The following is a 20839-nucleotide window of genomic DNA, read 5'->3' as shown; positions in this document are numbered from 1 at the left end:
AATTTCACAATTAAAATTCCAAATAATAGAACAAGTCACAATCCCGAAAAGAGGTGGTATATTAAAATAAAAGTCCTCCTCCGGAGAGAGGCATTTCGGATACACACTCTCAATTCATTATCGCCAAATGGTCTGAATAGAGATTAATGGCATCAAGTGAGATCGGTTATTTCGTTTTCCCTTTTCTTATGTTGTCTTTTTCCTTTTTAGACGTCCCTTGTACCTTAATTCCCATTGATGAGTCCCTGCATGTGAAATCTGGATCGATTGGGAGTGGATCGGGATCGATTGGGAGCTGATAAATTGATCGAGAAATGATATGCAAAGAAACGTTTTAAATGAAATACTAAGAAATATAGCTAAAAAATAAAAAAAATATATAGATATATAAATCTATATAAATTTATACATTTTGATTTAATAATAATGAATCTATTTACTGATCCACTATATATCCGATTCACTTCCGTTGGATAAATAGATGTGTTTTTATCATGGGACATGGTATATAAATTTAAAAAATTACTTTCCTTTGTTTTTTTTTTAATTTCTGTATTTTGTGTATGATAAATAATTCCTGTATTATTTTATTCTTTCTTTTTTTTTAAGAATTGTGTAATTTACATTGATTATAATTATATTTCTGTAACAGGGTTTGCTTCCCATTAGTGACGAGCCAGTGTGCTCGTTACTCGAGATTTCCGAGCATGCTTGGGTGGTCTTCGAGTATTTTGGGCGTGCTCGTAGATTATGTTTTTGTCTCCGCAGCTGCATGATTTGCAGGTGCTAGACAACCTGAACGCATGCAGGGATTGCCTGTTTGTTAGGGAATCCCCACGTGTTTTCAGGCTGTCTAGCAGTCGCAAATCATGCAGCTGCAGGAACACAAACATAATCTACGAGCATGCCCAAAATACTCGGAGACCACCTGAGCATGCTCGGAAATCTCGAGTAACGAGCACACTGGCTCATCACTACTTCCCATGTGTAACATATGATGTCATTTCATTAATGTGATTGTATATAAGTATATTTTTGTATCTCAAGTGCACTATTGAAAAAAGCGTGGGACGGGCTAAAATGTCTAGTTGGATTGGTGCATTGAATAAAAAGAAATTCCTCAATACGTGAGTGCCAGGACCTTTACCTTCTTTTGCACTTCCTTTCCACGTGCGCCACAACTTGCAGAGAAATGACGATCCATTATCTCTTCTTTATAGCTCTGAACATCAACTCTTTCATTCGGCCCTCATTCCTTCCCCAAAGACTTGAGGGCACCTCAGCTGCCGATTCCTCGTACAAACGAGCCACCGTGATCTAAGACAGGCACGGGCCTTCTTATATAAATACTTATGTTATACCTGTGATGTACTTCCAAGAAATACATCTTTCAACAACCTCCTTCGTTTATTCCAACTGCTTCCAATGAACGACAAAAGGAAGAAAATCCCCCAACCTCCTCTTCCATAGTGGTTCCAAGTAATTTTAAGCTTTGCACTCAACGGTCTGCTGCTGAAGATGAATGTCCCATGATGTCTTCTTCCTCATAACTCCTCTCCTGAAATCCTCCTACTCACATAAAAAGGTGAGCCCACTCCCTCCATGACCCTAAACCAACTCCCCTCAAATTTCCGTTTCAAGCCCCTTCAGTAAACAGTTAACTTCTTCCAATCCCAAAACTCCAGCAGAAGATCCTAATTTATGCTGTCCTCCCAAAGCCTCTACTTTGTGCCTGTAAGTGGTGGCTCTTAACTGCTCCCTTTAGCGCTTTATTACTTACCGTAACCTTTTGATTTCCTTCCTTGTAAAACACAAATTTCTATTATGAGTGACATTTAAATTGCCACCGAAAACTTAATCTTCTTATTTTACAACCATTCTTATATTACTTTTAAAAGGTATATATAGGATGATAACAATTTTATTAATTTGAGTTTCTTGGAGTATGAACACTGGGCAGTTTTGCATATTTTTACCACCATTTAAATCAATTTTGACAGGAAAATTAGTACTATAAATCCATGGATGTCGCCTTGTCACCGGCAGATGAGCTCACACAATTATAAAACTGTGCGCCACGTACAAATATTCAGTCTAAGTAGCATTAATGAGGTTCGAAATTATTCAATGGTCATCTAGGCCTCAGCGGGCTCAGAGAGTCCAATGCAGTCACTGCCATTTATTGCTCTGCACCTGTCCATTTAATCCATTTTGCCAAGAGGTGCTTGTCAATTTTTTTTTTTTTTTCTTGCAAAGTGATTACATTCTGACACAGGAAAAAGTTGGATAAGTTTGTGAATTTGCTCATCCGACTTCTCCTGAAATCGGAGAGGGTAAGAAGGACGATGACTTGCTGGAATTTAGATGAATTACTCCAACCTCCAGTCTCCAGTCTTGACTCTCAAGTTGATAGTGTACACAGGTCCATCTGCTGGAACATCTACAGCACCCTGTGTATACAGTGACCAATGACATTTCTCAACTAGTCCTTGTCATGTTGACCTAGAACCATGGTGGACCAGATTGAGCCAAAGAGGACTATATAGTCAATACCAGGAGAAATCTGATTGTGAACACCATGTTCCATTGGACTAAATTAATACTTGTTTTTGCTATTGCCTATATTTTTTTCCACCACCATCATCCCAGTGTAAATCTTAGCTTGGCTTGTGGTTTAGTGGACTGGTGACAATATTACCTGTATATTCACCAGCTAGGGTTCTGTGGAGCTCCTAGATATTTTCATCCTGGTATAACAAAATACAACTGGATTACCAAATACTTTATCCTTTTAGTAATGTTCAAAAAATGAGTAAATGTCATCAGATCCTTTCTTTTTCATAAATTCTGGAGGTTGTTGCATGTGGTTCTCATATTATAGAGCTGTTGTACAAATATACGAAGAGAATAATCCCTGCAGGAACGACTTGGGAAGAAGATGAGGATTAGAGTGGAATTTGGTCTGTGCTCTGGTTTTCCTAGAATCATTGACTTGTAGTACAAATATTCTTGTGTCACAGTGAATAGTACTATATTAGGTTTTGAGCTCTGCGTATGTATTCTCAGTTCTGAACTGTAAACCCTACAAGAAAAAGATGTATATATTTTATTACATTGCTACAAAAACAGCACAAAAATATAAAACGCGATATCAAGTAGAAAATATAGAACAAAGATATCAGCTTATTTTGCTTCCTTCTCTCCCATACATCATGCTGAAAATGCTGTTTTATCTGCTGAGTTTATGCTCTTTAGAAGCTGCTTTCAGCTGCTGCTTTACCAAGAATCAATATTCAGACAGTTTCTACAAGTGCTCTACATGTTTGAGCATGAAGATGATGACTTTGGATCTAGAGGTTGTAAATAGAGACTTTATGGGTTGCTGTCATGCTGCTGCAATGCAGTACAGCGCAACCTCCACCAGGGGAAGCTTGAGAGGGAATTGAGACTGCACACAGAGAGCAGCAGAACAGATGCCACCAAGTGGCAAGAGAGTGGTCAGACAAGCTGAGTCAAAGCACGAGATAGCACGACAGTACAAAAGGATTGGACAGAACGCATAGTCAGGACGTAGCAAGAGATCAGTAAACCAGAACGGGCAATATACGGTAGAATAGGGACAAACAGTAACTGAGTCAATAGCCAAGCCAGGAGGTCAGAATCGGAGAATCAAGCAGAAAAACAGAGAAACGATGGGAAAAGGGCAGACAGAGGCAGTAAACAGACAAGGGACAAGTCAGGGATCACAGTAGGACAAATCAAGAGTTACCAGAGTCAGGTTCACACACCGAAGACATAACTATAGCTGACACCACCAGCAGGATACCTGAGAGCTAAATAGCAAACTTGAGCCCAGAATGAGGCAAAGCAAAGTTAACCCTTGACATTGTTAGGTCTCGAGTTCCAGCTTCTGCACAGGGGGAATCTCGAGCCATCTCCGCTGCGGTCTCCCATTCTTATCCAGCCACAGTGGAGTCTGCTCAGCAGGGACGTCGGTCCCAGCGTCTTGCTCAGTCTCACTCTGTACAGAGAGTTACTGCTGCTTCTTCAGCTTCTGCCATTAAAGCCAGTGCTGGTCAGCAGCGAGCAGACTTCTCTGGGACTAAGTCCTTGTCTGCACACACTGAGCATGCCCAGGGCAAGATCTCCCGTTGGAGATCGAGGGTCATGTGCTCAGGCCCTGCAGCACATTCCATTGGTCCTCTTGGCAGGTCTTGGAAGGGCAAAGTTTCTGTGGCCACTTCCTGTGCTGCAACTATATAAACTGCGCATGACCGCACGGCCATGCGCTAGTGTACATTTGCATACGTGTGTTTGTTGTGAGTGCAAGTCGTCCTTGGATACCCCTTCCCTATTGAATGTCTGTTCGCGGAAGGTGTATGGTTGCTATCTAGCGCCCGACTTATCCTACAGCACAAATCACACATTACAGCGTCCAGTTGCTGTGACCGCCAGTACGGCGCCGTGCACTTCCTCTGTGCTTTCCTTACCCAAGCCTGGGTGGTTAGTGGCGTTCGTCAGTGCGGCACCGCATGCACTCTTGTGCCCTAAATATTGTTATTTTCCTTACACACCCAGTTGCGGTGTTGTGCCAGCAAGGGTCTAATCGGACTTCAATCCTAGTTGGGGTTGAGTTCGCTGACTACTTGCTCGCGCTCTATGTGCGGTACCGCGATCCTGTGACGCAACAGGATTGCTTCCTTCACGTTGGGTGAAGTCTAACCCACGTGTGTATACTTATGAGTACCGCCATATAGTCCATCATTACTTGGCAGCAGGTTCCATCTCTGCACGGTGGACCCCGGGCTGCGAACGCACCATACTCTATCTGTATCATTATTTGGTGCGTTCCGCTAGCCCTAACATTACACTAGCGCCAGGGTCTGGCTAGTAATGACGGACAAACAGCAATCCTTGCGGTATATCCAGCAGCTGGAGGGTAGGTTGGCGGCTCTTGAGAGCGCAACCTCAGCTGTGGATGTTACCGCAGTTGCTGTACAGGCTGCTAGCGTGGCTGCAGCAACCCTGTCCATTGCCACCCTTGCTCCGACATTTTCTCGCCTCCCGCTGCCAGAAAAATTTTCTGGTGATAGCAAATTTTGTAGGGGATTTGTGAGTCAATGCTCTATTCACCTCGAGCTCCTGGCTGCACGTTTTCCCACAGAGCGGGCTAAGGTGGGATTTATAGTGTCTCTCTTGTCGGACAGGGCGTTGGAATGGGCTACGCCGCTGTGGGAGCGTGGCGATCATGTGGTGCAGAGTGCTCCGCTGTTTCTGAGCACTCTGAAACAGGTCTTTTTAGGACCTCAAGTCACCCATGATACTGCTCTCCAACTGCTGGCATTAACTCAGGGTGAGTCCTTGGTCAGTCATTTTGCCGTCCAATTTCGCACTTTAGCTGCTGAGCTGGATTGGTCGGATAAAGCTCTTATTCCCATATTTTGGAGGGGCCTGGCTGATCACGTTAAGGACGCTCTGGCCACTAGGGAGATTCCTGCCACACTGGAGGAGTTAATAACTGTCTCCACTCGAATTGACCTCCGTTTTAACGAGCGGAGGTTAGAGCGAGCCCAGTGTAGGCAGAGGTTTCGGCTGGCTCCTACCTTCGCCAAACCTCTGGAATCTCCGGTCCTGGTTCCTGATTCACATGTGGCCAGGGAAGTGTCACAAGCGGGATCTAAGTCCCGGACCGCTTGTGCACTCAAGGTCTGTCATGTTTACCAGCAGTCAGGACATCTAGCCACCAGATGTCCCCAGCGGTCGAGGAAACGTCAGCGTCTAGTGGTAGTAGGTGGAGGTACACTAGACACGGCGACGTTTGCCTCTAAATTGTCCTTTAAGGGGACAATTACTATAGGCTCATTCTCCCACTCGGTAGAGCTCTGCGTGGATTCTGGGGCGGAGGGCAATTTTATGTCTTCTGCCTTCGCCCAACGTCACGCAATACACCTGGTTATGCTAGCTCAACCAGTAACGGTACAAGTGGTGAATGGGTCGACACTGCCCTCACAGATAACACACCAGATCATCCCTTTTACTCTGTCCATGTCGCCATCTCATCAGGAGATTATATCTCTGCTCGTCATTCCTGAGGGAATTGATGAGGTCCTGTTGGGAATACCTTGGCAACGGTACCACTCTCCTCATATCGAGTGGTCCTCAGGCAGAATTCTGGGATGGGGCGAATCTTGTGGGGGTAGGTGTCAGAGGGAGTGCGTTCAGGTTGCTACTACAGAGGTACCCGCAGATCTTTCCTCTCTCCCCAAGCAGTATTGGTCTTATGCAGACGTGTTCTCCAAAAAGGCGGCGGAGATCCTTCCGCCCCATCGCCCCTATGACTGTCCTATTGATCTCTTGCCTGGTGCTGAGCCTCCCCGGGGTCGAGTCTATCCGCTATCTCTCCCGGAGACGGAGGCAATGTCACAGTACATCCAGGAAAATCTGGCAAGAGGATTCATTAGGAAGTCAGTGTCACCTGCTGGGGCAGGGTTCTTCTTCGTGCAGAAGAAGAATGGGGAATTGCGTCCATGCATAGACTACAGGGGTCTTAACGCCATCACCGTTAAAAATAAGTATCCTTTGCCCTTGATATCTGAGCTCTTCGATAGGCTTCGGGGAGCAAGGGTATTTACTAAACTAGATCTGCGGGGTGCTTACAACCTGATTCGCATCCGTGAGGGGGACGAATGGAAGACGGTTTTAACACCAGGGATGGGCACTATGAATATCTGGTGATGCCCTTCGGGCTCTGTAATGCCCCAGCCGTTTTCCAAGACTTTGTGAACGATATCTTCCGGGATATGCTTTCCACCTCGGTCGTAGTCTATCTGGATGATATTCTCATCTACTCTCCAGATATTGACTCCCACCGGAGAGATGTTTGCAAAGTCTTCGACCTCCTACGGGCAAACTCCCTCTATGCCAAGTTGGAGAAGTGTATGTTTGAGCAGGAGTCCTTACCTTTCCTAGGCTACATCATCTCTGCCCAGGGATTGGCTATGGATCCTGCCAAACTACAGGCTGTGATGGACTGGCAGGAACCCCATTCTCTTAAAGCGGTGCAGCGCTTTATGGGGTTCATTAATTATTATCGCCAGTTCATTACGCACTTCTCAACTTTGGTAGCTCCCTTGGTTGCCCTCACCAAGAAGGGGGCGAATCCCAAATTGTGGTCTGAGGAGGTCTCCAAGGCCTTTAACTCTATAAAGTCACACTTCGCTAGCGCTCCCATCCTACATCGCCCTGATGTTGATAAGCCATTTATCATGGAGGTGGATGCCTCTTCTGTTGGTGCTGGAGCAGTCCTCTTCCAAAAGGATGCTCAAGGTCGGAAGCATCCTTGCTTCTTTTTCTCCAAGACCTTCTCACCAGCAGAGAGGAATTATTCCATCGGGGACAGGGAGTTGCTAGCCATGAAGTTGGCTTTCTCGGAGTGGAGACATCTCTTGGAGGGAGCACGTTTTCCCTTCCAAGTCTTCACAGACCATAAAAATTTGGTGTACCTGCAGACAGCCCAGTGGTTGAATTCTCGCCAGGCCAGATGGTCCTTATTCTTCTCCCGGTTTCATTTCACCCTCCATTTTCTTTCTGGGGAGAAGAACATTCGGGCCGACGCTCTCTCTCGCTCCGTTGTGTCATCTGCGGAGGAGGAGGAGGAGCCTCGGCTTATTGTCCCCACCGAGAGCTTGAGAACTGTGGCCCCGGTTTCGCTAGAGTCTGTGCCTCCGGGCAAGACTTTTGTACCATCCAGTTTGCGACCGGAGGTTCTCTCTTGGGCACACTCATCCAGGATGGGTGGACATTTTGGTACCAAAAGGACATCTGAGTTACTGGCGAGGACATACTGGTGGCCGCATATGGCTTGTGATGTCGCAGAGTATGTTCGGGCGTGTGTCTCTTGCGCCAAGAACAAGACTCCTCGGCAACGGCCAGCTGGTTTGCTTTATCCTCTGCCGGTGGCGGACAAGCCCTGGGAGATGGTCGGGATGGACTTTGTGGTGGGCTTACCCAAGTCTCGTAACTGCACCATTATCTGGGTGATCACCAACCATTTTTCCAAAATGGTGCACTTGGTGCCTCTTCCACGGCTACCTTCTGCACGGGCGTTGGCTGTCTTGTTCGTCAAGCATATCTTTCGCCTACACGGTATGCCAGACAAAATTGTTAGTGACCGGGGTCCCCAGTTTGCGTCTCGATTCTGGAGAGAGCTTTGTCGTCTACTCAGTATTGAGTTGAATCTCTCTTCGGCATATCATCCCGAGACGAATGGGTTGGTAGAGAGGGCCAACCAGACTTTGGTCACATATTTACGACATTTTGTTTCTGCCAGGCAGGATGACTGGGCATCCTTGCTACCGTGGGCAGAGTTTGCACTTAACAATGCCGTAGCCGACTCCACCGGTCAGACTCCATTCCTCCTAAATTACGGCCAGCATCCGCGTGTTCCTGTGCCCATGCCTGTGTCTTCTGCTGACTCCAGGGTGGCAGACTGGGCTGTGGAGGCACGGGACATTTGGGACCGCACGCAGGATGCCATTCGGGCCTCCAAGGAGAGAATGACGTCCTCCGCTGATGTTCATCGGCGCCCCGCTCTGACCTTTGCTCCTGGCGACTTGGTGTGGCTCTCCGCCCTGTGACAAAACACTCTGGGATCGCCTTTGCTGGGGTCTAAGGACACGTGGTTTGTGCATTGAATCTGAGGCGTACAGCAGGTTTCTGAGCAGGCTGACCTAAGGTCAGATTTATTAACGTGAAAGCAACACAAAAAACAAAACATAAAAATAAACCCTAGCCTGTCCGGCACTAACTAAACAAATACGTTGCTATCTCAACAACTGGGGGGGCTTCTCCCACCCAGCTAACATCATACAGATCTTGAGCAGAGCTCTTCACTCACGTTTGTCTCACACAGGCAGGCAATCTGTGTGCCCCAGGCAGACACTGGAAACACCCAGCTGGTCATCTTTTATTCCTGCAATCATTAACCCATTAGCACCCTGAAGATACTGAGTGGCCTAATTCACATAGGACAAACACCTGGGCGAGATATACCTGCCTCCATCTACCACACCAGCATGAGTCTTACATATCCCCCCCCCTTGCTCAGACCACTCCGGTCGAGCAAGAACACTTTTGAAACAGTGCACTCGGGATAGGGCATCGGCGTTCCCCATCTGCACCCCAGGTCGGTGCTCCACCGTAAAAGAGTAAGCCTGCAGGGCAAGGAACCACCTGGTTACCCGACTATTACGGTCCTTGTGGAGGTGCATCCACTTGAGAGGGGCATGGTCTGTGACCAGCCTAAACTTCCTACCAGCCAGGTAATACTTGAGGGAGTCGAGAGCCCATTTAATGGCTAGGCACTCTTTTTCAACCACGGCATACCTCTGCTCATGTACATTCAGTTTCCGACTGAGATAGAGGACCGGGTGTTCGACTCCGTCCCTCACCTGGGAAAGTACAGCTCCGACACCAGTATCAGAGGCATCAGTTTGTACCACAAACTCGCTGCTGAAATCAGGAGTCACTAGTACGGGCTGAGAGCACAAAGCCCGTTTCAGGCTGTGGAAGGCCTCTTCAGCAGCTGAGGTCCATTTTACCATGACGGAACCCTTCCCCTTGGTAAGATCCGTCAAGGGAGTAGCCATGGCTGCAAAATTGGGTATGAACCGGCGATAATAGCCGGCAATCCCCAGGAAAGCCTGCACTTGTTTCTTGTTCACTGGTTGTGGCCAGCCCTGAATTGCCTGTATTTTGTCGATCTGGGGTTTAACCACTCCTCGGCCAATCACGTAGCCCAAGTATCGGGCTTCTTCAAGCCCGATGTGGCATTTCTTGGGGTTTGCCGTTAAACCTGCATCTCGCAGGTCATCAATCACGGCTTGTACCTTCTGGAGATGAGTTTCCCAGTCCATGCTGTAAATTACGATGTCATCCAGGTAGGCAGAAGCGTACTGTCTGTGAGGCCTCAAGACTCGATCCATCAATCTCTGGAACGTTGCGGGAGCTCCGTGAAGTCCAAACGGCATATAGACATACTGGAACAGACCTTCCGGTGTAGCAAATGCCGTCTTCTCTCTGGCCGCCTCGGCCAGAGGAATCTGCCAGTACCCCTTTGTTAAATCCAGGGTCGTAATGTATCGGGCTTTACCAAGCCGGTCGATCAACTCATCGACCCGGGGCATAGGGTACGCATCAAATTTAGAAACTGCATTCAGTTTCCTAAAGTCATTACAAAACCGGATGGAGCCATCCGGTTTAGGTATCAACACAATTGGACTGGACCAGGCGCTGTGTGACTCCTCAATGACTCCTAAGTCCAACATTGCCATCACTTCCCGGGAGACGGCTTCACGGCGGGCTTCCGGAATCCGGTAGGGCTTTACATGAACAGTGACGCCAGGCTCTGTGACAATCTCATGTTTCACCAACTTCGTCCGGCCAGGTTTTTCGGAGAAAAACTGTCGGTTCTGTAACAAAAATTGCTTAACCTCAGATTTTTGTCGTTCTGAGAGAGTCTCAGCAACCTGCACCTCTGGTACAGTAGGTGAACAAACCGGACGGGGCAGATCCGCCGTTAGGGCAGAGCGGTCTTTCCAGGATTTTATCAGATTCACATGATAAATCTGTTCCGGTTTTCTCTTACCCGGCTGGTACACTTTATAGTTCACTTCACCAACTCTTTCTCGGACCTCAAATGGGCCCTGCCATTTCGCCAGGAATTTACTATCCACCGTAGGGATTAGGACCAACACCCTATCGCCGGGTGCAAATGTACGGACCTTAGCGCCTCTATCATAACTTTGCCTCTGGGCTCCCTGGGCCTGTAACATATGGTCCCTAACAATGGGCATGACAGCGGCAATACGATCCTGCATTTGTGTTACATGGTCGATCACCGTTTTAAAGGGAGTGACTTGACCTTCCCAGGTTTCTTTTGCGACGTCCAGCAGTCCCCGGGGACGACGGGCGTACAACAGTTCGAAAGGCGAAAATCCTGTGGAAGACTGGGGAACTTCCCTAATGGCAAACAGCAAATAGGGTAACAAGTAATCCCAGTTCTTCCCATCTTTGTCTATCGCCTTCCGGAGCATCTGTTTTAAGGTTTTGTTGAAGCGCTCAACCAGGCCATCTGTTTGAGGGTGATAGACAGACGTACGCAACGGGTCTATTTGTAAGAGCCTGCAGAGCTCCTTCATTACCCTCGACATAAAGGGAGTCCCCTGGTCGGTGAGTATCTGTTTTGGAATTCCCACCCGACTAAACACTTGTACCAATTCCTTGGCGATCGTCTTGGTAGCTGTGTTACGCAAAGGGACGGCTTCCGGGTAACGAGTGGCATAGTCCACGATGACGAGGATATGTTGGTGCCCACGTGCGGATCGGGGAAGGGGCCCAACCAAATCCATCCTAATTCTCTCAAAAGGGACCCCGATGATAGGAAGGGGTACCAAAGGGCTACGGAACTGAGATTTAGGGGCCGCGATTTGGCACTCTGGACAGGACTCACAATAGTTACGCACATCACAATGTATTCCAGGCCACACAAAACAATGCAATATCCTTTCTGTGGTTTTCTGTACCCCCAGATGTCCCCCCATTATATGTCCGTGGGCCAAATCAAGTACCTTCCGCCGATAAGGTTTGGGTACCACTAACCGTTGCACTGTGTCTTCCCCTTTTTTCTCTACCTGGTAGAGCAAATCATTTTCAAGAACCATATACGGGTACGCTAGCCTAGTGTCAGGTTCTACGGGTACCCCATCTATCATTTTTACATTTTTCCTAGCCGGAGTCAGGGTAGGATCTTTCATTTGCTCGCTGTGGAAGTCATCCACCTGGACTCCCAAATCTGGCAGGCAGGGTGCCGGATGGCTGTCTGCCTCCGCCTCTCGCTGAGGTTCCTCAGTTTCCTCTGTTTCCCCCGCCATGACGGAGAAGGGGTACTGAAGGTTAGATTCACTAACCTCCCCAGCAACATCTTCCTGTGGGGTCTCCTCTAGGGACTCGGGACCTCCAGATGGCATGGGAGAAGATTCACGGGTACAGCTACCGTGAAGGAGTAACTGATTCTCCCACAACTGCCAGAAATAGGGAAAATCCCTGCCCAGGATTACATCATGTAACAATGCGGGAACGAGTCCCACTTTGTGCTGCACTGACCCATAGGGAGTAGAAATCCATATGACCGCTGTTAAGTACGAGCGGGTGTCACCATGCACACACGTCACAGAAAACTTGTCAGACGGACCAGACGGAAGTGCCACCAGACTAGCTTTCACCAGAGTCACCACACTTCCAGAGTCTAGTAATGCCACAACATTTTTCCCATCAACAGATAATTCACACAGGTGTTTCACTGTATCATTTTGACCCGCATTCACACTCACTAGCTGTGTAACCAAAGACATGCGTTTTCTAGAGTCTATAACGTCGCACTGCATGGGTTCAGCGGTAACAGGACAGTTCGCAGAAACATGACCCTTCTCATGGCAGCGGAAACACCTAACAGGTCCCCTACTGAGACCACCGTCCAATACTCTTGGTCTCGGAGTGCGAGCAGTCCCGGACTCCTCCCCCACAGTTTTAAGCGATTTTCCTTCACCCGTGGTCCCTGGAACAGTCTTACCGGTTCCACGAGGAGGAGGCACAGTCCGGGGTTTGGCGGTGTCGTCGGGAAGTCCTTCTGCCATGGAATAACGCTCGACCAACTCCACAAGTTGATCCGCTGTCGTGGGATTTCCTTGGCTTACCCACCTTTTCAGCGCTGGGGGTAGTACTCTCAGGTACTTGTCCAGGACAACCCGCTGGATTATTTCGGGTATTGTCAGTACCTCGGGTTGCAGCCATTTCTTTGTCAAGTAGATCAGGTCGAACATCTGAGACCGCGCTGGTTTATCTTGCTGGTATGTCCACTGATGTACCCTCTGTGCACGGACAGCCGTCGTCACACCCAGCCGGGCCAGGATCTCAGCTTTCAGCTTCTCAAAGTCCTGAGCGACCTCCGGGTCCAAATCACGGTAAGCTTTTTGGGCCTCGCCGGAGAGAAACGGGGCAATCAAATCGGCCCATCGTGCCTTCGGCCACTTCTCTCTCAATGCCGTCCGCTCAAAAGTTGTCAGATATGCCTCGACGTCATCTTCTGCAGTCAGCTTTTGCCAGTATCGACTCACATGGATCCTTCTGGACTCTGCTTCCGGGTCAGCGTCAGGCATGCTCACCAGGCGCTGCGCCACCTGTTGGAGAAGTTGGCGGTCTGCAACCGTCATGTCCAGTAACTCCTTCAGCTGTGCGGCCATCAAGCGATTAGCTTCGTGCTGTGCGGCAGTGGCCTGCTGCTGTACGGCAGTGGACTGCACTAAGGCTTTCACCACGTCTTCCATGCTGTCGCCTGTGCCACGGTATGCCCGCATTCTCCACCACAATGTGACAAAACACTCTGGGATCGCCTTTGCTGGGGTCAAAGGACACGTGGTTTGTGCATTGAATCTGAGGCGTACAGCAGGTTTCTGAGCAGGCTGACCTCAGGTCAGATTTATTAACGTGAAAGCAACACAAAAAACAAAACATAAAAATAAACCCTAGCCTGTCCGGCACTAACTAAACAAATACGTTGCTATCTCAACAACTGGGGGGGCTTCTCCCACCCAGCTAACATCACACAGATCTTGAGCAGAGCTCTTCACTCACGTTTGTCTCACACAGGCAGGCAATCTGTGTGCCCCAGGCAGACACTGGAAACACACAGCTGGTCATCTTTTATTCCTGCAATCATTAACCCATTAGCACCCTGAAGATACTGAGTGGCCTAATTCACATAGGACAAACACCTGGGCGAGATATACCTGCCTCCATCTACCACACCAGCATGAGTCTTACAGCCCGTAACATCAGGCTGCGAGTTGAGTCCACTAAGTTTGCTCCTCGCTACTTGGGTCCCTTCAAGGTTCTCGAACAGGTTAATCCTGTGGTCTACCGTTTGGCTCTTCCTCCACGCTTGGGTATCACCGACACCTTTCATGTGTCCCTCTTGAAATCCGTATACATGTCCCGGTTTTCCGAGTCATCTGCCGGGACATCGGGTTCGTCTACGGACGATTATGAGGTGAACGCTATTTTGGGGTGCAAGGTGGTACGCGGCAAAAAGTTCTATCTGATGGATTGGAAGGGTTATGGCCCAGAGGACAGGTCATGGGAGCCTGCTGAAAACATTCGGGCCCCACAACTCATTGCTGCCTTCAAGCGTAGCGAGGCCCAAGGAGGGGGGGGCAATGTTAGGTCTCGAGTTCCCGCTTCTGCACAGGGGGAATCTCGAGCCATCTCCGCTGCGGTCTCCCATTCTTATCCAGCCGCAGTGGAGTCTGCTCAGCAGGGACGTCGGTCCCAGCGTCTTGCTCAGTCTCACTCTGTACAGAGAGTTACTGCTGCTTCTTCAGCTTCTGCCATTAAAGCCAGTGCTGGTCAGCAGCGAGCAGACTTCTCTGGGACTAAGTCCTTGTCTGCACACACTGAGCATATGCCCAGGGCAAGATCTCCCGTTGGAGATCGAGGGTCATGTGCTCAGGCCCTGCAGCACATTCCATTGGTCCTCTTGGCAGGTCTTGGAAGGGCAAAGTTTCTGTGGCCACTTCCTGTGCTGCAACTATATAAACTGCGCATGACCGCACGGCCATGCGCTAGTGTACATTTGCATATGTGTGTTTGTTGTGAGTGCAAGTCGTCCTTGGATACCTCTTCCCTATTGAATGTCTGTTCGCGGAAGGTGTATGGTTGCTATCTAGCGCCCGACTTATCCTACAGCACAAATCACACATTACAGCGTCCAGTTGCTGTGACCGCCAGTACGGCGCCGTGCACTTCCTCTGTGCTTTCCTTACCCAAGCCTGGGTGGTTAGTGGCGTTCGTCAGTGCGGCACCGCATGCACTCTTGTGCCCTAAATATTGTTATTTTCCTTACACACCCAGTTGCGGTGTTGTGCCAGCAAGGGTCTAATCGGACTTCAATCCTAGTTGGGGTTGAGTTCGCTGACTACTTGCTCGCGCTCTATGTGCGGTACCGCGATCCTGTGACGCAACAGGATCGCTTCCTTCACGCTGGGTGAAGTCTAACCCACGTGTGTATACTTATGAGTACCGCCATATAGTCCGTCATTACTTGGCAGCAGGTTCCATCTCTGCACGGTGGACCCCGGGCTGCGAACGCACCATACTCTATCTGTATCATTATTTGGTGCGTTCCGCTAGCCCTAACAGACATTATCCGCCCGGAAAAAGAGCAGACAGGACTAAACTCTGGAACGGATCATGACAGTTGCACTGTTTAAATGATGGCACAGATGGGAAGACACAGGTATTACCATTTTTCGACTGCTACATATTTGTTCTCTAGCCGCCTGAGGATGTTGCTGGTGATGATCACCATAGTTATGGACCTGTTTTCAGACAAATTCTGGCAAATGTGGTCACACAGTAATTGTGCCTTCTTCTCTGGCTATTAGATGGACGTCTCTGAGTCCACAAACTTAAGAGGACATATAATCTGGGGTTGTCCAGAGTAGATAATTATTAGCAACAGCGCACCATGTGGTCGGGTACAGTATTGCGGTACAGATTCTTAGGGATTTTCTTCCATCATTTTGACACAACGACAATTTCATAAAGTTATGTGTATTTTGGTCAGACCTCTATACTTCTATAAGATAGCCTCTCATTAGAATGCTTTAAAAAAGTTGATATTTAGAAAAATTAGAGCTAAGTCTTGACTCTACTCACCATATATGAGGATTCTTCCTTTAGTTGCGTTGCCTGTAAAAGTTAAGTGGACATAGACATGAGAGAAGAAATCACAACTAGTCCTCACCTGTAGAAATGTTTGTGTATCAGTTGTTACATGATGATAGATTGTATATTGGCTTGACAATCTAGAGAGTTCATGTAAGAGCTGGGGAACCATTTTTTTTATTCAGTTTAGTAGTGTTGAATTTTCCTGTTTAACTTGATAATGTCAGGATTGATGCTCCTGGATGCCATTTTGCATTGGGTGGAGATGTCAGTGAGCTGACGGTGAATGTTTTGGCACTGACTGTGCTACAATTTGGCACCCATTGAGTGAGTGTGTAAGGAGTGAGAAGAATGCGAAGACTTGCTGTGACAGAGGGAATGTCGAAATGTCAGAGCCCACACCAAGGAGTAAATTGAGGGGCTGTAGAAGGTGATCGAGACTGCACCACGTACTTCCCACTGCAGACGGTGCATGTACATGTCAGGACCATTGTAAAGAGTGAAAAGTGAGGCCTCACTGGAGTTATTTGTGGGTGAGACTGTATATGCATGGGAACAGTTGATCTGTATTATGGATCAGGGTATTGCATTAATGAGTTTAGCTCATTTTGAAGACTCATTTTCCAAAATGGTGGTCAAAGTCAAAATTTTGAAAACTGGGATTAGAGGAACACGGGAAATATCTGCATTGGATGAAAAAACTGAGACTAAATCATAAATCAGTCTGTAGTGAATGCTCCTCGTACCATCATAGTTGCATGTCATAAAAAGTCAGTTGTAAGCGGTTTGGATAAAGAGGTGATGACTTTTGTAAAGACTTTGTGGCCTATAAGGAAGTTTTTTGAGAGAGTTAGCAGCCAGTAATGAAGCGCCAGACCAATGAAAGAGACAGCTGAAATAGACCAAGCCAGCTGTGGTGAGGGTAGTCTCCAAGATCCATCAGCTGTGTTGATTGTAACATGAACATTCTTAGAAGAATTTGTCTCGTTACACCTTAGCAAGAAGAAATCACCAAAAAGATCCAGATCAAGAATGAAAAGCAGATTACAAATGTCACTATGGGAAGAATACACCGAGGTTGTATTAACTAAGCCTTATGTGTATTGTTCAGATATATTAATGCACAGTATTAAGGTGACTATGGTGCATAAATAAAGTCCAAGGAACATTTAAAAAAGGGAAGGGAGACAAATTTCTTAGTAGGTGTAGCTCAACATACAAATGTGAAGGGTCAAACTAAGAAAAATGAAAGCAGGCTTCATTTTGTGCTTTTCGACTCCATCTTACTGTTTTGAGATAAATTTTGCTACTAGTTTAAAGTTCATAGCTGTTATGAGACCTTGATTATTCCAGCCTGAACACGATATGACACTGAGGGTGTATTGTTCTACGGAACCTTGACGTACAGGCTGTTCCTGCATTCTTATAGGTTAAGAACTGTGAGCGTGTTCTTATGTTGATTGGTTGAAGTTTAACTTCTAAGATTATGAAAAGTGTGACACAATAAATGGGGGTCAGAGATCTGCTTTTGATCCCCCAAACAGAGACACACGTCTCCGTCTGGTCATTTTCAGTTGCCGGCAACGCTCTGGGGATCAATTTGGAAATCACTAGGTCAACCGTGAAGGGTCACTTCAGATCCTCCTTCAACACAAATAGATCAATATGGATGGAGGATTAGTCTGCACAGAATTTCTAGGTAAGTATAAAAGTCTTTCACATTTGGTGATACATTAGTACGCACTGACAATTGCAGTGTCAGTTCTAATATTGACTACTGATTGTTTCTAAGGTAATATAAGTCGGAGTAGTCAATAGGTGCAGTAGTTCATATGAGGCCTGACCTTGTCTTCATATCCAAAGTCCCGGTGATTCTTCCTGCTAATGAGATACAGTAGATTCTACTGTCTTGAATAGCGGTTGGTTAAGATCCGGACGGCGCCCCAGATGGTGGTGTGCATCTGAAACAATCACTACTGGTTGAAAACCAAGTTCCATGAGGAATAAAGCTCGATTTCGAAATGCATTAGGTTTGGTTCAGCAAAGATTTGGTTCAACAAGGATTTTTGTGACGTCATGCAGGATCGGGTCAGCGGAGTTCACCGAGGCAGTCAGAAACACGTTTACCTCTACAAAGCATGATGAGATTTCAACCGGCAGTGACTCTTTCAGATGCGAGTCACCGGCCGGGGCACCGTTCGGATCTTAAACAACCACTCTCTGAGACACTAGCGTCTACTATATCCAAACAGCTGGAAGAATCACTGGGGCATCCCAGTGGGGTTTCACTTTGTTACTCTGAAATGATTTGATGGGATACGATTATATTGGTGGCATCTGTTATCCACATCTCATAGCTATAAGAAAGCAACGGGATTCACCATAAAATCGATGGTTAAATGTTTTCATCTCTTACATGGGGGTGTTACGTGTTACGGAACCACTCAGCATATGTTGTGCAGTTATATGCATGTATAATAGGTTCCATGTGAGATGCATCAGCCCACAGGCTGCGCCCTTGGGCAGAGGGGACAAGATATCCCCCTTCTGTCCTCCCCCCACCTTTGTAATTCCCACAGTAAATATCAGCAGGCTCCGGCCCCCTGCGGCTATTGTAATGTATGTCTAGCCTGCCCTATGTATCTGTGTGATATATTCTGTGTCCTGTGAATAAAGTGTTGTCAGACTGGAAATACGTGGAGAAGCAGTGATATTTTATATGCTCCCAGGTAACCAAGGAATTCCAGCCAGCGTCCTTCATTCAGACTCCAGCCAAAGCAGAGTGGACCTCCTGAAACACGGGGTGGTACTGAAAGAGGTACCCCAGCTTGGTAGACCCCGTTACAGGGGGTATTTATTAAAGAATGGATAACATATCAAAAATACATAAAAATAGAACAAAAATGACAAAAATATTCTCAGAGTGATACCTATATTGGCTAAAAAGAAAAAATATATTTGCAGATTTCAGATCACAGGGGCTCCTTCCTCTGGCAGGTTTACATTGATTTTTCTGGCTAACACGGCACCACAATATATTTAATTTCTTGCTGTACATCATAAAAATAATATAAAACAATAAAAATTATCTGAAAGTGAGTGGATTCCAGTTTAATAAATGATTTTGTTCATACATACACTCAGGGCCGCCATCAGGGCATTACAGCCATTACATGTGTAAGGGGCCCGGTGAGGAGAGGCAAGGAGGGAGGGCCCGGACTGACCAGACTCGCAGTCAGCATGTCTCATACACTTTGGGCCCCACCTCTTTTCCTGCTGGGCTGGAGGCATTATGAGGTGATCATCGCTCCTGCCTGATGTGGCCGCACTCACTGCAGCAGACGCTGCACAAGGACCTGGGCTTCTGCTCTGTGCAGAGCTCGGTGCCGCCTCCAGCAGAGGCTCCGCCTCCATCATCTCTCACCCTCACCTAGTCCAGAACAGAACAGCAGCAGTGACCGGAGCTCTGCAGGAAGAGATTGAAGCCAGTAAAGGTCAGTAATCCTGTGCTGCTGCCTCCTAGTGGCTCCAGAACTAGGGCTTCTCACTGGGCTGCAGGAGGGACCCCGGGGCCCCACTATTCCTGTGGGATCAAGCTGCCGGCACTAGGCTATACTTCTGTCCCTCCATAACACCAGTGCTAGGAAACTGCTGTGTAGGAAGTCTCCCTGTACTCATCACTTGCAGTCGGGACCGGGGGAGGGGGTGACCAAGAGTCTGCACTGGAAGAGGAAGCAGCCGCTCTTATGATAGTCTCCTGCTGTGCTGGGGGCTCCTACTGACTGCTGCCCTGGCTGTCCGCTGTCCTGGGATAATGGTCCAGGTGGTGAAGGCCCTGCAGCATAGGTAAGTATATATAATACTATGTGTATATAGTGTATGTAATATATAGTGTAGTGTGCAGTATATGTATTTTCTTGTTTGTAAATAAGTGTATGGATATACTGGAGATGATCCTTGTATATGTAATAGTGTATCTGCAGTATATAGTGTAGTTAATGTATAGCGTACAGTGTGTGTATATATATATATGATCCTTGTATCTGTAGTATATATTGTACGTAATGTATAGTGTACAGTGTGTGTGTGTATATGTATATATATATATATGATCCTTGTATCTGTAGTATATATTGTACGTAATGTACAGTGTATATGTATGTATATATATTATAGTTCTATCAGTGTAGAGATGCCATGTCTGCAGAGGAGTGCTGCACCCTGTACCCTAATGCCAGCACACAATGCATGTGTGTATTTTTATGAATTATCTTTAATAACACACCTCACCTATAATGCGTGAGAAGACGTCATATACTGGTATACTGTATGTATATATGTGAGCATTTTACAGGGCCGCCATCAGGGCATGACGGCCGTGACTGGCTTATGGGGCCCGGTGGGCAGAGGGGGCCCGCATCGGGCCCCGTCTCATCTGCTCACCGGGCCCTACCGGCAGCCGCAGGCTGAACCGGGCCCTTAGCGCCGACGCTGCAGCTGTTCAAAGCTATTGACGTGCGGGTGCGGGCCCTCACGTCAATAGTTAACAGCCGCCAGCCAATCTGAGGCTGGCAGCTGACGTCAGCCGCAGCGTGCGTGCATGTCGCCGGCGTCTGACATCATTGTCAGTCACCGGCGAGTGCACGCTGCAGCTGCGTGGAGACTTCGCCCGCCGCAGGAGCATGGCCAGGTAAGAAGAACTTTTTTTTTTTCCTTGAGAGCGGAGATCCGGGGGGCCCAGGGTAGAATGCTGGACAGAGATGGGGCAGAGTGCTGGACAGAGATGGGGCAGGATTGGAAACAGATGGGGCAGAGTGCTGGACACAGATGGGGCAGAGTGCTGGACACAGATGGGGCAGAGTGCTGGACACAGATGGGGCAGAGTGCTGGACACAGATGGGGCAGAGTGCTGGAAACAGATGGGGCAGAGTGCTGGAAACAGATGGGGCAGGATTGGACACAGATGGGGCAGAGTGCTGGAAACAGATGGGGCAGAGTGCTGGAAACAGATGGGGCAGAGTGCTGGAAACAGATGGGGCAGAGTGCTGGACACAGATGG

At 47.7% G+C, this 20839-nt stretch overlaps 1 protein-coding gene across 2 annotated transcripts in view; it reads right to left on the bottom strand.

Annotated features, from left to right (window-relative positions):
* Positions 1-1903: 1903 nt before the first annotated feature.
* The window catches only part of LOC138652308 (carcinoembryonic antigen-related cell adhesion molecule 8-like), a 34816-nt gene continuing 15880 nt past the window's right edge, over positions 1904-20839 (bottom strand). For both annotated transcript variants that reach the window (XM_069743098.1, XM_069743099.1), the window contains exons 7-8: positions 15772-15804; positions 1904-3082 (exon numbers count right to left, since the gene is read on the bottom strand). In XM_069743098.1, coding sequence (XP_069599199.1) covers positions 3035-3082; positions 15772-15804 — 81 coding nt within the window. In that variant the 3' untranslated portion in view covers positions 1904-3034. The remainder of the gene's footprint in view (positions 3083-15771; positions 15805-20839) is intronic.

Source organism: Ranitomeya imitator, chromosome 10, assembly GCF_032444005.1.
Source record: "Ranitomeya imitator isolate aRanImi1 chromosome 10, aRanImi1.pri, whole genome shotgun sequence".
NCBI lineage: Eukaryota > Metazoa > Chordata > Amphibia > Anura > Dendrobatidae > Ranitomeya > Ranitomeya imitator.
This window is presented reverse-complemented; position numbering and strand designations above follow the sequence as displayed.